Genomic DNA, 17,098 nt, shown 5'->3' on the forward strand with positions numbered 1-17,098 from the left:
TGGTAACAAGGTACTATTCGCTGAGCTAAATAAATCCTTTCAACATACTGTGAGATTAGGCAACAACACAAGAATGAAGGTTTCAGGGAAAGGGAATGTCAAGTTGGAGGTAAATGGAGTTAATTGTGTTATTGGTGATGTATTTTATGTACCGGAATTGAAGAACAATCTCTTAAGCATAGGACAACTACAGGAGAGAGGTCTTGCAATTCTCATTCACTACGGGAAGTGCAAGATATATCACCCACAGAAAGGCCTTATCATTCAATCCGAGATGACAGCCAATCGGATGTTTGTTTTGGTAGCAAGGATTGAGCCAACTTTGTCCGACTCAAACCAAGAAATCTGCTTCAACACTACAACACAGGACCTCACTCACCTCTGGCATTGCAGACTCGGTCACATCAGTAACACAGGATTACAAACTTTGCAACGAAAGAAAATGGTTCATGGGTTACCTCAGCTTCCAGCCTTAGATGTTGTGTGTGTTGACTGCTTGAAAGGCAAGCAACATCGTGAACCTATTCCAAAAAGGAGCACCTGGAGAGCAACTCAAAGGTTAGAACTCATTCATGCTGACTTATGTGGTCCAATTTCTCCAATTTCGAATAGTGGAAAGAAGTATGTGTTGTGCCTGATTGATGATTATAGTCGAAAAGCTTGGTCTTATTTTCTAAATGAGAAGTCAGAGACATTTGCTGTTTTCAAGTTTTTTAAGATACTTGTTGAGAAAGAAACTAGTCTTGCCATCAAATGTCTACGAACAGACCGAGGAGGAGAGTTTACATCAGCCGAGTTCAACAGTTTTTGCAAAGAAAATGGAATTAGAAGGCAACTAACAACTGCATACACTCCTCAGCAGAACGGAGTTGCAGAAAGAAAGAACCGTACGGTGATGAATTCGGTGAGATGCATGCTATTTGAGAAGGGGATTCCAAAGCCTTTCTGGCCTGAAGCAGTAAAGTGGACTGTCTATGTGCTAAATCGGTGTCCCACTGTGGCTTTGAAAGATACAACACCAGAAGAGGTTTGGAGTGGTGTGAAGCCGTCAGTTGAACATCTGAGAGTTTTCGGATGCGTGTGTCATGTGCATGTACCTGATGTGAAGAGAACAAAATTGGAGAATAAGAGTACCAGCGGTGTTTTTTTGGGGATAAGTGATGAGTCGAAAGGTTACAGGATATATGATCCCTTGACAAAGAAGATAATGACTAGCAGAGACGTTGTTTTTGAAGAAAAGAGAAAGTGGGATTGGGACAAGAGTTATGAACAGCAGGTACTAGTTGACTTAGAATGGGGAGAAAGTGAGGATGAGGTGATTGAGAACTTGAGTGACAATGAAGATGAAGATGCAGTAGTTGGTGAAGATGTGGTAGTTGATGATGAAGATGCAGTGGTATCTCCCTCAAGCTCGAGTTCAGAAGAAGCACGAAATAGGAGGCTACCGATTTGGATGGATGACTACGTGAGTGGAGAAGGACTTCAGAAGGTGAAGCTGATGTGAATCTGTTAAACTTTGCTTTATTTACAAATGCAGATCCTGTGAGTTTTGAAGAGGCCATGGGAAGTGAAGATTGGAGGAGAGCAATGGAGACCGAGATCAAATCCATTGAGAAGAATGAAACATGGGTTCTCACTGATTTACCTGAAGGAGCGAAGAAGATTGGAGTCAAATGGGTCTACAAAACAAAGCTGAATGAACATGGTGAGGTAGAGAAGCTTAAAGCTCGGTTGGTTGCCAAAGGTTATGTGCAAGAGTATGGGATCGATTATTCTGAAGTCTTTGCACCAGTGGCTCGGATGGACACAGTGAGAATCATTCTTGCTCTCGCTGCTCACAAGAATTGGAAGGTGTATCAACTTGATGTCAAATCAGCATTCTTGCATGGTGAATTGATGGAGGATGTGTATGTCGAGCAGCCGAAAGGTTTTGAGAAGAAGGAGGAGCTCAACAAAGTTTATAAGCTAAGAAAAGCCTTATATGGACTAAAACAAGCCCCTCGAGCTTGGTTTAGTCGCATTGAGGCCTATTTCTTAAGGGAGGGATTTGAGAAATGTCCTAGTGAGCAGACACCTTTTGTCAAGACAAACAATCGAGGTAAACTGTTGATCGTAAGTTTGTATGTTGATGATTTAATTTACACTGGGAATGATGATGCAATGATGAGGGAGTTCAAGGATTCAATGATGAAAGAGTTTGACATGTCAGACTTAGGGAAAATGAGATACTTTCTCGGATTAGAAGTGCAACAATTGCAGGATGGGATCTTTATCAGCCAAAAGAAGTATGCAATGGATGTGCTTAGGAGGTTTGGGATGGAAAAGAGCAATGCAGTACTGAATCCTATAGTTCCAGGGTTCAAGATTTCGAAAGATGAGAGCGGGATTGAGGTAGATGGGATGTTCTATAAGCAGCTTGTTGGGAGTCTAATGTACTTAACTTCTACTCGTCCAGACTTGATGTATGCAGTAAGTTTGATTGCTAGATACATGTCTCAACCTACTGAACTTCATCTTATGGCTACAAAAAGGGTATTAAGATATGTGAAAGGGACCGTTGGCTTTGGTATTCTGTATAAGAAGGAGGCAAGTGGTGTTTTGACAGCGTACACCGATAGTGATTATGCGGGGTGTTTGGAGGACAGGAAGAGCACTTCGGGGTATGCATTCATGATGAGCTCGGGGGCGGTGGCTTGGTCATCTAGGAAGCAACCGATTGTAACTTTATCTACAACAGAGGCTAAGTTTGTGGCTGCTGCAGCGTGTGCTTGTCAAGCAATATGGATGAAAAGGGTACTTAAAATGCTTGGCTGTGAAGGTGATAAGTGTACAACTGTTTTCTGTGACAATAGCTCAACAATCAAATTGTCCAAAAATCTAGTGATGCATGGAAGAAGCAAGCATATTGGAGTACGTTTTCATTTCTTAAGAGATTTGTCCAAGGAAGGAGTGGTGCAGCTAGTTCATTGTGGTTCACAGGAGCAAATTGCTGATGTTCTGACGAAGCCATTAAAGCTGGAGCAGTTTCAAAAGCTTCGAGGTCTCTTGGGAGTGTGTGAGTCACCAAAAGTAAACTAAGTTATGCAGCTTAGTTTAAGGGAGGGTATGATAGAGTTGGAAGTCCTTAAACTTAGGAGTTTTGTTTTTCTGTTAATAAGTTGCCTATTCTCTAGGATAGTCCTATTCTCTAGAGTAGTGCTGTTAGTGTTTGAATTCTTCTCAGTTAGATTATCACGTTGGTATCTATCTACGTGGGCTGCAAGTTTTTCTCATTTTCTGTTTTGTAATGGCTGTTAAATAGCCGAAGTTGATTGTCAATGATAAGTCATTCAAGTCCAGTTGTGTTGTGTTCTTGCTCACATTCTTCTTGTGTTCAAAGTTCTTAACAGTATTGCCTCTTGAGGTGTTTCAACATGCTGGCTGCGCAAGAACTGTTGTAGTTGATAAAGGTCTGGCTTATTAGCCAAAGTGAGAGCCACCTTAAATTCTCGATCCTTTCTGTAATCGAAAAGATATTAAATTCAAACAAGCTTCAAAACACAGAAACTAGAAGAAGAAAACAAAAACTCGAGCAATGAGCAATAACCTTTTCGAAGAAGTTGAAGACCCTGCAGCACGACCATCATTTGGAAGTAGTTTGACAACAAACTCCTGGGAGGAAAATGGCAATGGCCCTGCTGTATAGAGGCTCTTCACGCCATCATAAGCAGGAATTATCTTCCCTAAATGCGTCTCGGAATACAAACGAACCTGTTGGTTCATCACCTCCCTGTGGATCTTTTTTTATGCTACTTCAGGGGTAATGGAAACCTATTTCAGATACATATAAATGTCAAAAACTCTACGTACATTGGCAATCAAGGATTATTCAACTGTGAGGAAACTTCATTTTCTTCAGAATATGAGGGAAAAAAAACCATCACCTTCTCTCATCATTTTAACTCAGAAATAGACTAAAGCATAAACAAAATTTTCCGCAGGTGCAGTAAAAACATAAATTTACACATGAATAAAAAATAAATTAATTAAAAAAAAATAAAAATGGAATAAAAAAAAAGCCTTACTTCGTAATGATGGAGGTCTCTGTCTGCAACCTGCACCAGGAAGTATGGTAGAATCATAACTATAGAATACGACCCTAATCAAAATGCATACATTTGTCTCATACATTATGGGGATGCGTCTTGGGTACCTTGATGTATGTCATACCCTTATTTTTTTATTTTTTTTACTTTTAGTAAATTAATATAGTGGAAACCTACTGAATTGGTCAACATGTTACTCAATTAAATATCGACATGTGTCATTTTAAAAAATAAAATTTACCATATTAACAACACACTCTTTCTTGATATGAAACATTGTTAAAAATTATATAACAAGTATTGTCAAAATAATAAATTACACATAGTTGAACTACAATTACGACTTATGAAATAGTTGTTGTGGTTATTGTAATTGAGTGGTCAAAGATTTAAATATCATATTTGGACAACTTTTATCAAATTTAGAACCTTGATTATCAAGTGGAGAAGCTCCTTACAATACTAAGTTATTGCATATCTTTTGGTCTAATTTTAATTTTACCATGTTCACAACACAAATGTTGTCAGAATTGTAAAATGGTTGGTAATCTTGTAAATGGTATAGTTTTTGAAGTAATTACTACAATCAGAACAAAAGTTACCGCTTTTACACCAATAGTTGCGAGTTATGGTAAAATATGTAGTCATTGAGTAATTATTCCATTAATGATAAAAATATAAAGATTTACCATTTTGACAACAAATTTGTTGTTGCACTTGTTAAATTTTCCATAAATTAGTACATTAGTTTAGGTTGAGTAATTACTATAAATAGGACAAAAGTTACCGCTTTTACATCAATTGTTGTGATTGTGGTAAAATGTGTAGTCATTGTAGTAATCATTTCATTAATGATAAAAACATAAAGATGTCAGAGTCTAATCCGTGCTCGGGGGATCTTGTCAGAACGCTTCCTCCCCCCTGGCCACCAAGAATATATTGGGATTTAACTCCAATAAGCGTCGGCGGGATTCGAACCCGGGTGTGGGGGTTCCACACCTGGAGGCTCTTACCAACTCGACCACCTGTGGTGGTTGTAATATAGACTATTTAACTAAAAGTAATTCGGTGAACCTAGGATAGAAGGTTCTTTTAAAGGTTCTGTATCAATTAATAGTCATATTAGGTTTGATAGTTAATTGATAGAATTGCCAAAATCATCTATGGTCAACTTGCTATCTAAACCCTAAACCCTAAATCCTATACCCTATACCCTAAATCCTAAACCCTAAACTCTAAATAATAGGTAGTAGAGAATGATGTTATATTTATATTTTGTATTCTCATAAAATGTAGTTGTGTCTAGCGAATCATAGTGTTTGTTATAAGACATACATAGCGCACTACGTGTGTATCAAGTTCATATTGTAGATAGAACACAAAATCATAGTGTTTTTTGTATGACATACATGCCGCACTGCGTACATATCAAGTTTCTATTCTAGATAGATGCAAAATCATGGTCTTTTTTTATGAGACATACATGCCGCACTGCGTGTATGTCAAGTTTCTATTCTACATAGACGCGAAATTATAGTTTTTGTTATAAGACATACATGACGCACTGCGTGTATATCAAATTTCTATTATAGATTATGTAAGTAGTGAGAGGTTGATATTAATGCACAACACATATGTATATGTATATATATGTATAGTTTTCATGCATATAGAGAGTTCTTCATTCCAACCGAAAAAGCAAGCGAACTTCCATTTTGTGTGTCTAAGACGATTGTAAGCCATTTCAAATACTTGGTACCTTAACTCCTCTTTGTGGAAGTTACAACTCATCTTGTGTTTGTGTTAGGCATTGCATCACTAAAATGTCTTAACAAATATATATTGGTACTTATACAAATTATGCAACCAAAGATACTTGAGTTGTGTTCATTGTATACTTAAGATACCTGAGTGCAATCCCTTAGTGGTAACATTAAGTAATCAGTCACATTAAGTAGCTACAAACTTAGTTTCTACAGAGTTTCCTCAAACTAGAAATTGAAGTCTTTAGGGAATTAATTTTAAGTCCTTATAAATAATAAATTTAAGTTTGTAGATTCACAAGTCTAGATTTCCTCAACCGATTCTGCACATTAGGCAGTAAATTGCAAAAAAGTACCAAATTGATTACCACCAAATTGACCCATAAACAAAACTCAATAAGGAAATCTATCGTTCAAGGGGGAAATCCCACTAAGGAGCAAGTATCTCATCGAGGAGCGGAAATCTCGCTAAGGAGCAAATTTCTCTTCGAGGAGGAGAAATCTTCTTGTTCCAACTTAACCCTAAAGGAAAAAAAAAAAAATTAGAAAGGCTAAGGGCTAAACAAGTTACCAATTTGTTAAATATTTTGAACTATTGGATATATTACTAATCCAATGGTCCAAAATATTTAACAAAATGAGGGTATGGCAAACACCAATGTATCGAAGAATTCTCCCGTAATGATGGAGGTCTCTGTCTGCAACCTGCACCAGGAAGTGATTGGCTCTGACTTGAATTTTCTTACCGACCGTCCCGAACCCCGGCCTCTTCGGAATTGACGACTCCGGCGGCACAACAGCCACGGTCGTCGTCGTCTCGAGTGTCAACTTCTGCTCCATCTCCCTACTCAGCGAAGCCACCGGAGGAGCCGAACTTGACAAGGCCGCTGGTGGAGAATAAGCAGGAGTCTGAGTCAAGCGAGCGCCGGACATTGTCGTGATCGAAAGAGAGAGAGACACACACAGAGAGACAGAGAGAGAATCTGCGAGAACTGAGAGTTTTATAGTGAGAGAGCGTTATCAAAATTTTAAACCTTTTTTCCCACTCTCCTTTTGTATAACCCAGAATCCTTCCCAGCGAATCAGCTACCAAGTGTCAGCACCAGCACCACGCATGAGCGTAGAACCCACGCGTTGAGTTTCCTTCCTCGAAGAGGCTGTCGATCACTTCCTCAGCAAGGTGAAGACTAAAAGAGACTCAATTAAACCAAAAAAAGCAAAACTGATCAGACAAGACGTTTTCTTGTACGAATTGTGTTGTTTTTAAGTATTGAATTCACTTTTTCTCTTTAAGAATCCGCTACCTTAGTAACACAAATACTAAAGGGAAAATCACAAAAGGTTAAGCTACATGGCAGGGAGATTGCTAGGATGAGCAAATGCTTGTCAAGGTTAGTGTTATCAAGAAATTATCAGATACCCAAAGTAAGAGAATGAAAAGGACAGAAGGGAATGAAATCTCATATTGACAGTCTTTTGTACCAATTTTGTTGTAGTTTGATCTCCCCTTTTCATTCCCTTGTAGAAGGGAACAAATAGCCATTCTTTAAGCACAATAATTAACATATGGAACAAAATGAAGCAGTGAAAGTATCAAAATATCAGCCATGCATCTGTAATTTCTTTTGGTAACCAATTCAAAAATGTCAAAATAATAAAAATTATACATGTACCAGCAAAACATCTGAAATTCAAATTACAAACTGAGATAGCTAATAACCTCTCACATTCATGCGCATAGATGGAGGAGTTCGTGTTTGTCAGTTCTTCCAATTTTCTACAAAACAGTTGAGATCAATTCATCAGGTGGTCAAAAATTGAAATCAATTGCGCAATATCAATACTTTTTCCCCACTATTTGCTTTTAATTTATATAAATTACGATGGAGAGGAGTTGAAACTAAATTGAACTGCTTCTGTGAGAACGTGGATAGAATCCACATCGTGGACTTCTCTGTTTGTTGCATGTTATCATTTTAATTTTTTTATTCCTTATTTCATTTTGTATTTGACAATAATGACCCTTTTACATTTTTTTTATATCTGCTCATTTTTGTTTATATTATGGACATTATAGGGAGTTTCAAAATTTGGTGAAGCCTTTGACAGCAAACCTGATGCCTTCTTTTATAGTAGTAGAGATAAGATTATATTATTATTGTGTAATTAATGTGGGAAAATAATAAGAGATTTTAAGGAAGGTCATTAGTATGAAGAAGTTTTTATTCAAAGGTATTTTAAACATGAGAAAAACATATCTCATTTTGAACTTTCTAATATGCAAAACAAATAAGAGTTAAATGTTTGCGAATGAGAATATATTTCATTTTTCTCCTACTCATGTCATAAATATTACGAAGCATTTTTATTCAACGGTATACTTATCAAGACTTTTGATCTCGATTCGGCGCATCGGGGTTTCGATCTCAAATTGAGGTGGGGTTGATCAGCGATACTTTTAAGTTGATTGTTGTGGAATTAGACCAATGCTCTGATTGGTCGACCTCGGATTGGCCGACCTGTGATTCATATCCGGTGGTGTCGGCGTTTTCTCAAGCTGCAAAAGTTGATATGATTTTAGCTCATGTTGGTTGTGTTTGGTGGTGGACAAGCTTGGGTTCACCATGGTCAGATGAAAGGGTCGACTGCCAGAGGTTTTGATGGCAACGGATGCTAGTTGGCATATGGGGCGCACGTGTGCTCTTGCCAGCCTCTTTGCCTGAGTTTGGGCCTGGGCCATGTGGGATCAGCTTCCTCTTGGCCCATTTGAGTAGGTCTGACTATCTTCAGAATTGGGCCAAGCTGGAGGATGCCTTAACACACTCATCCAATACTTAGTGCTTTGGGCTGGCCTGGTTCGAGAGTTTGACCTAATTTGGCAGTTTTGGACATTTTTGTGGTCTCTAAAGTGCCATTTTTATTCAAATCATGATTTTGGTAGAATTGGTACTTATCTAGAGTTAGACTGGATATCTCAAGTCTAGTGTGTGCAGAGATAGCTTCTAGGAGTTTTCAGAGATGTTTATATTCTTCATTTGTACAACAATTGAGTATAGGCAGGTGAGGTGTATATGATCGATTTTTCCTTACGAGGCAAGGCTATTTTGATTTGTATTAGGCTTGCATTCATGCCAGCATCCCTGATTTGTAACGTGTTGCAATGCTTGGATAGAGAATTGGTTGTTTCCCTGCCAATTGCTCTATTTCAAGTTCTGTTAGTCTCTGGTTGATTTGGCTATTGATCTAATATTATCAACTTTTACACTTACCAAACGTGAGAAAACATATCTCATTTTGAAGTTTATAGTACATGAAACAATATGTTGTGAATATCAGTATTTCATATACAAATTACGAAAGGTCTGAAGATTTGATTATTTTTCACATCGAGGAAAAAAGTTAATAGTAATGTATTTTGGCATTCTTTGTTAAGATTTTGGGTCATGTTTGTTTCACACGATTGTGTTACCCTGTATTAATTGCTTTAACAGTCCTGCACTCCTCAAGTCTGGCTTTTGTTATATAATGCCTTGACCCATATTTGGTGCTATATGATGATGCCCATATATAACATTGTTAATCATAGGAAATGGGTTGCAAAAAGAGAGGTCATCCATTAGGTTACATGTGAAATCACTCCCCATACGATATTTGTGAAAATACACTACATAATCGTCATTTTCACCATCACACAATAGAATTTATTATTGATCAGCAATAAAACATCACTTCTTTCACATTTTCTTTGATCTCCGGAAGGGCTCGGAAAACCTGTGCACCCCCACCAGTTGTAGAACCTCCATCGGATGAGTCACCCTCAATGTAATGCCGTGCTCGAAAAGCTACCAGATGAGCATAGTAAGCAGGTGGCACTGCATGCGAAAGACAAAACGTTAGGAAACAGCAAAAATCCAAGGAAAATAGATGATGCAAGCAAAAAAGAAAAAGAGAGAGTACCTATAGAAACCGATCGGGTGCACCTTGCGTACCTGAAATGTTATTTGGATCCAACTTTCGAAGTTATTGAAAAGAAAATTTGTTTCCAAATGAATGAATGAATAAATCTGTGTACTTACGTATAGCATAAATTGTTTGTTAAAACTTGCAAACCATCGGCAGTGAATCTGTTTTCGTCAAACAAAACATGGTAGTGTGCTGGACGGCTCGTTCCCTACACAAGAAGGAGATCCACAGCAGAATTCAAATTAAACCGCTAAACAAAATGTGCATCCTTAGCAGTATATGAAGACCACTGACAAACCACGATTTTGTAAGCAAACGACACAACAGTACCTGGATTCCAGCATGACTGTTGAGATAAAAGTCAAATTCTGTAGGGTGGCAAATCTCGGTGTCAACAACAGTACCTAAACACAATTAGGCTGAAACAGTTAAACACTCAAAACCAGAAAAAATAAGTTAAATTTATTGGTGAAAATGGAGATAAAAACTTGAAACCTGGTTGAATATTGCCACTCCTGTCCATCTGACCACGATTGCTATGATCAGCAGGGAAAAGGCGAGTATGATGCCTTTTCTGTACCACCACAAACGTCACTGTTGGCATATATCCATCCTCCAAAGAGGCACAAGCCTGTTTTATTAAAAAAAGAAAAGGAGAAAAAAAAAAATTCAAACATTCTCTTTCATATAGTAAATCACGAGAATTGTTGTTGCCTATTTTCTGTTATATACCCTTCTTATAGCATCCACCTCATGTAACAAAACTTGACTGAACTGGCCTTCACTGACCCCATCTCTGTCAGGTAACAACAGATCATATATCAGTTATGTCATGCAATTTTGCTCGACTGAAGAGAAAAAAAAACTAAAAAATTACCTGTAGAATATAATTCTCGACGGCTTTAATCTTTTTTGTTTATAGAAGGCAACGAGAAGTTCCCTAGAGAAGAGAAACAAAGAAAAAAATAAGAAAGATGGTTGTTAAAGGAGAAAGAAGAATCACAGATACATATTAAAACTCCTAACCTTATCATTCCTCCATGAACCAAACCCTTCTCAGATATTTGTGATTTATAGAGATCTTTGATTATTTCATCACGGTGATGCTGCGCCGAAACAATTGCTCTATAGTTTGTGACCTCTGGCCAATCCGTTGAGGCGACAACCTGTTAGACAGAACTAAAGGGTTAAAACAACACCACCAACAGCTTTCATGTAAATAACAATAGAAGATCAAACTCACTGCTGCTATTGATGGGCTACTGTCATCCCCGGCTGCTGGATGAGTAACATCTGCTCCAAATATAATTGTGGGCAAGCGATCGGTCACAACAGGCATCTTCTTATAAATTGCATCATTTAAAACAGTGTTTCTTCCACCAACCTACAAAATATTTTATTGTTCTATCACAAAGTTTTAATGTTGCAACCAGCTGGAAATGCTCAAGAGAATGTACAGACTCTACAGAACAAACCTTCACATTGATCTTAAGGGCAAGATTTTCCAAATATTGTGTATTCCACCTTTTTATTTTCTGGGGCTCTAAGCACTGAGACACAATTCCTAATTCTGTTTCACAGGTTCGTTTGATCTTCCCTGCAATTAATCAGCATAATCAAATTTTAAGCTACACTTCGCTGCATGACAACACTGTTTACGGTCCTGGTTTGATACTCACCATAAGATGAATCACTTTGATCAGGCAAAATGACAATCAATAACTGAAGTTGTCGTCCTTGCTGAGCAGACAACTTGTGAATATCCCTGAGTACCCTCTCAATTTGTCCAGGATGAGAAAACTGTACTGGAAGCAAGGGTTGGGGAAAAAACTCCTAGAAAGATTCATCAAGAGACCAGTCAATTCAAACAGTTCTAGGAAAAACTGACAATTAGTAATCCGAATAGAATCAGAGCCGTACCATCCCCTTACTGTTGCACACATCAACCAAAGCCCCAAGAAACTCAAAAGTAATATCTTGGGACACTCTGGAGAAATTGACAAATGCCCAGACTTGCAACCTACCTCCATTGACCATTTTCTACAATTAAATAAAAAAATTAGTAATATAATTTTGATTTAAACCTCACTTTCTCTCATAAATCAAAATTAGTAAATGAGATCAACCTTGTTTGTCATGTTCCACTGCCCCATCTGGGGATAAACACTCTTTTCACGACCACTGTCATGGTATTTAAGCTGTAGCCAACAACGTAATCACTCAATGAAAAAAAGTATATAACAACATAAGAAACAAAAAATTTGAAGATCCTTAATTACCAATGGGGATGGTAAAACCCGAGCTTTAACCAATGACATTTCCTCTCTCACTTGTAATCCAAATTCCCTCCTTATAAGAGATTCTTTATCGTCTCTATTGTTGGTTTTCTCCCTGATCATCTGTCCATATATAGATGTAACAGCATGAGCACATAGAAGATAGAAATATTTCATTGTCAAAATAAAAACCAGCCAGTGATGGTATACCTGTGTTATATTATTTTCCCTGTCCCGAGGACGTTGACAAGTTGCTTTTAGTAAGTTAGTGACTTGTTTTTTATTCAGTTTCTTTGTGTATCTCTGTCCAGCAACAATTGAGCAAAGCTGCAGAAGTTTATGATGAAAAAGACAAATCATCTATCTAAAGACAACTGCCATTCTTAGTTAGAAGAGAAGCACACAAGATAATGAACAGTTTATGAAGTCGAGAACAAGAGAACCTCCATAGGCAAGTAAACGGGTTTTGAATCATTGCCAGCTTGAATGGCTGGCCAAGCTACATATTTGAGATCAATCTTGTACTTCTTACGATAATATTGCACAACTGATGTGTTCTCATCTTCACAAGTAAACCTAAGAGACAAAATTAAATAACATTATCAAACAAAACAAATACCTATATGTAAAACACAAGCTTGCTACATATAACCAGGTAAAATACTCACCTTAACTGTCCCAATGGTTCTGCAGATAGTCCATTGATTGTGTAAGTTCTCTTAACTTCTTCGTTTTTGGTCCAGTCCCTTAAACGAACTTCTACCTTGACCCGCTTCAAGGTTTTCTTCACCTGTGCATGATTATGAACATATGTCAAACTGTTTCACTGAAATAAAAACATAAGTAAATACTCATGCATAAGCAAAGAATGTCTGCACAAATACAAGTAAATAGACAAAATTAAACCCAAAATGTTAAACCTTAAGTGGATATTAAGAATATCATATAATGGTGCTAATTGATAAACTTGTTGTAAGAAAATAAAAATAAAAATAAATAAATAAACCTTAGGGGAAGAACCTTTAAGACAGAGTAAAGATGCATCAAAGAAATTATGTTCAGAAATTCAATGTAGCTTCATGCAAATGATTTGTTGATAACTGGCTAATATGTACCTTTATACAATCACGATCAGGCAAATGCTTGGAACGATCAGTGTGGTAAAAATGTTTAGCAAGAAACTCAGTCACCAAAATGGGTTCAAAAAAAGATCTTGCTGACACATCTGCAATATTAACTTGAATCAGAGTTGGAGCAAAGGCATTTTGTCTTCTGAGTTGGTATAATGCTCAAAACATAGAAAATGAGGTCAATAAAATACCAATATTAAGGGAAAGTCCTAGCTGGGTTGGGCGTAGACTTTGGTAAAACCCCCTCCAGTATTCCAAACCTTCACCTAGACTGCCTTTTGGCCCAAGCTCAGTAGAGAAAAATGACCTCCCAACAACAGTGTACCTGTGATGGAAATTACAAAATGAAACAACATAAAACTATGACAGAAAATTAAAGGGGAAAGGGGAATCAAAAAACAATATTTTTGAAGGAGTGGATCAGATTGTTACTTTTCCGATGGTGTAGCTCTAAGAACAATATCAAGGACTTGTATTGCCTCTTGTGGCGTTTCAACACGCTGGCTGTGCAAGAACTGTTGTAGTTGATAAAGGTCTGGCTTATTAGCCAAAGTGAGAGCCACTTTAAACTCTCGATCCTTTCTGTAATTGAAAAAAATATTAAATTCAAACAAGCTTTAGAACACAGCAAGAACTAGAAAAAGAAAACAAAAACTCTAGCAATGAGCAATAACCTTTTCGAAGAAGTTGAAGACCCTGCAGCTGCAGCACGACCATCATTTGGAAGTAATTTGACAACAAACTCCTTGGAGGAAAATGGCAATGGCCCTGCTGTATAGAGGCTCTTCATGCCATCATAAGCAGGAATTCTCTTGCCTAAATGCGTCTCGGAATACAAGCGAACCAGTTGGTTCATCACCTCCCTGTGGATCTTTTTTGATGCTACTTCTGGGGTAATCGTAACCTAATTCAGATACAAAAAAATGTAAAAAAAAAAAAAAACTCTTACGTACATTGGCAATTCAAGTGTGATTAACTTCAGAATATGGGGAAAAAACTATCACCTTTTCTCATCATTTTAACTAAGAAATAGAATACAGGATAAACAAAATTACCGCAGCTGTGCAGTAAAAGCGTAAATTTACACATGAATAAAATAATTTTTTTTAATTAAAAATAGAAGGAAAAAAAAGCCTTACATCGTAATGATGGAGGTCTCTGTCTGCAACCTGCACCAGGAAGTGATTGGCTCTGACTTGAATTTTCTTACCGACCGTCCCGAACCCCGGCCTCTGCGGAAACCTCACCGCCTTCGACGACGCCGGCGGCACAGCAGCCACGGCGGCCGTCGTCGTCGTCTCCAGTGTCAACTTCTGCTCCATCTCGCTACTCAGCGAAGCCACCGGAGCCGAGCTTGACGAGGCCGCCGGAGGAAAATAAGCTCGAGTTTGAGTCGGCGCCGGAGCTGCGGCGCCTGAACTTCCTCCGCCGCTGAAACTTCCTCTGCCGCCTCCGCCGTGCGAGGGATTAGAGCGACCGCCGGAATAATGCCTGCCTCGGCTGCCGCGTCCGGACATTGTCGAGAGAGAGAGAGAGAGAATGAGAGAGTGAGAGTGAGAGAGAGAGAGAGAGAGAGAGAGAGAGAGAGAGAGAGAATCTGAGAGAACTGAGTTTTATAGTGAGAGAGAGAGAGAGAGGGAGATAGAGCGTTAATTTTTTTTTTTTTTTTTTTTTTTTTGAGAGAATAGAGCGTTATTTAGGAAAACGAGAAGACGAAGGAAGTTACGGCGGAATGCCTAGTCGCACAATGACGAATTTGCCCTTGTCTCCCACGCACACATCGTGGTCAAAGTCAAACAACTGGGGGGGTTAGTAGTGGTTAAGTACAGAACGACAGAACAGACAACGACAAAAGAGATTTTGAATCTTAATGCAAATGCTGAGCTCGGCCTGCCTACGTAGGCGTAGCCATGACCCTGTGGGGCTAATCCATACGAGATGAGGGCTTTTATGGTAATTTCATTCCCAAAGCTTATTTTAAACCTTTTTCCCCACTCTCCCTCTTGTATATAACCCAGGATCCTTCCCCACGAATCAGATTCCACGTGTCTGCACCACGCAAGCTCATAGGACCCACGCGTTGAGCTTCCTTCCTCGAAGTGGCTGTCGAGCCCTTTCTCAGCAAGGGGAAGACTGAAAGAGACTTCATTAAAAAAATATTTAAAAAAAGTGAACAAACCATTTTCTTAGGATTCTTCCGCACGTAGGAACTGTGTTGTTTTTTTAAGTATCGAATTTACTTTTTCACTTCAAGAATCCGCAACCTTTACTAACACAAATACTAGAGAGAAAATCACAAAAGGTTGAGCTACGTGGCAGGGATCCGGCTAGGATGAGCAAATGCTTGTCGAGGTTGATGTTATGTATCAAGAAATTATCCGATACCCAAAGTAAGAGAATAAGAACACAAGGGAATGAAATGTCATATTGACGGTCCTTTGTACCAATTTTGTTGTAGTTTGATCTCCCCTTTTCATTCCCCTGCAGAAGGGAACAAATAGTCAAGTATTATTCCATTCTTTAGGCACAATAATTAACAACATATGGAACAAAATGTAGTGAAAGTATCAAAATACCAGTCGTCTGTAATTTCTTTTGGTAACCAATTCAAAAATATCAAAACAATATATGTACCAGCAAAACATCCCAAATTCAAATTACAAACTGCGATAGCCAATAACCTCCCACCATTCATACACATAGATGGAGGAGTTCGTGTTTGTCAGTTTTTCCAATTTTCTACAAAATGATGGAGATCAATTCAACATATAGGTGGTCAGAAATTGAAATCAATGCAATGTCATTACTTTTTTCTCCACTATTTACTTTTAATTTTTACGAATTACAATGGAGAGGAGTTGAAACTGAATTTAACTATTTCTGTGAGAACGTGCATAGAACCCACATCGTGGACTTCTTGTTGCTTGTTATCATTTTGATTCTTTTTTATTCCTTATTTCATTTTTGACAATAATGACCTTTTTGTATTTATTTTATATCTGCCCATTTTTATTTATATCATTGACATTATAGGAAGTTTCAAAATTTGGTGAAGCCTTTGACACCAAACCTAATGTGTCCCTTTATAGTAGGAGATAAGATTAGATTATTATTGTGTAATTAATGTGGGAAAATAATAAGGGATCTTTTTTTGAGTAAAATGAGGTCCAACTTTATTGATAATGAAAAGAATTACAAAGCATTACATTCAGCTGCAACTGCAACCATAAGAAAAGTAGGAGTAGAAAAGAAAAAACTCTCATGCTGTAAGGATTTAGCATGATCAGCTATGAGATGAGCCACTAGGTTGGCCTCCCTCCTAGTATGTAATATGCTCACATTTGGGTAGAAACATAACGCCTCCACAATATCATCATAAATTCTTCCCAGTAAGGAAGTATTCCTTGTAGCTCGACTTGCAACTTGACATTGCACCAAGCTAGAATTTGTTTCTAAGATTACAGGCATCATGTTATGACTTCTCACAAATTCCAATGCAGCTTGACAAGCCAACACTTCAGCATGCTCAGTTGAGAGCAAATTATTAAGGGGTCTAGCCCCTCCAGCTATCAATGTTCCAAATGAGTCACGGATGACAAAACCTAGGCCTCCCCTTTTTGTTTCAGAATTGAATGAACCATCACAGTTGGCCTTCAAAACCCCAAGAGGAGAATATTTCCAAGAAGTCACAGTAGTTCACTGTCCCACACTCGCCACCCTCACATTGTGCACCCTAAACTCAGCCAGCCTAGTACAAGCTCGTAAAGCAACATCAACAGCATGAGATTTCTTCTGTTCCCACACCCTATTGTTTCTTTCTTTCCACACACTCCATAAAAGGTATAGTAGCTCCTCAAAAGCTTGCTTAGGAAGATGCTTAG

The 17,098-nt window shown here is 38.1% G+C and overlaps 1 protein-coding gene across 2 annotated transcripts; it reads right to left on the reverse strand.

Annotated features, from left to right (window-relative positions):
• Positions 1-9,416: 9,416 nt before the first annotated feature.
• Positions 9,417-14,818, reverse strand: LOC112165862 (protein argonaute 5). Of its 2 annotated transcripts, XM_024302562.2 has the most exons (22): positions 14,357-14,817; positions 13,892-14,121; positions 13,650-13,799; positions 13,409-13,542; positions 13,203-13,312; positions 12,756-12,877; positions 12,531-12,663; positions 12,298-12,414; positions 12,091-12,210; positions 11,938-12,009; positions 11,732-11,851; positions 11,491-11,644; positions 11,287-11,408; positions 11,055-11,195; positions 10,838-10,977; positions 10,689-10,751; positions 10,544-10,607; positions 10,307-10,442; positions 10,142-10,215; positions 9,925-10,019; positions 9,806-9,837; positions 9,417-9,720 (listed from the first exon to the last, which is right to left on the reverse strand). In XM_024302562.2, exons 1-22 carry the CDS (start codon positions 14,732-14,734, stop codon positions 9,560-9,562), a joined length of 2,868 nt encoding a protein of 955 aa, XP_024158330.1. In that variant the 5' UTR covers positions 14,735-14,817; the 3' UTR covers positions 9,417-9,559. The 2 variants fall into 2 exon arrangements, with proteins under 2 accessions (XP_024158330.1, XP_024158329.1); XM_024302561.2 differs by having other exon boundaries at positions 12,091-12,414; positions 14,357-14,818.
• Positions 14,819-17,098: the final 2,280 nt, after the last annotated feature.

The sequence above is a fragment of the Rosa chinensis genome, chromosome 5, assembly GCF_002994745.2.
Source record: "Rosa chinensis cultivar Old Blush chromosome 5, RchiOBHm-V2, whole genome shotgun sequence".
NCBI lineage: Eukaryota > Viridiplantae > Streptophyta > Magnoliopsida > Rosales > Rosaceae > Rosa > Rosa chinensis.

Excerpts from the sequence above, each read along its gene's own strand:
- LOC112165862 (XM_024302561.2), bottom strand. The coding sequence starts at position 14,734 with ATGTCCGGACGCGGCAGCCGAGGCAGGCATTATTCCGGCGGTCGCTCT. Across the intron at positions 10,216-10,306 it reads GAGTGGCAATATTCAACCAG|GTACTGTTGTTGACACCGAG; the intron begins GTTTCAAGTTTT and ends AATTGTGTTTAG. Across the intron at positions 9,721-9,805 it reads CACCCGATCGGTTTCTATAG|TGCCACCTGCTTACTATGCT; the intron begins GTACTCTCTCTT and ends TTTCGCATGCAG.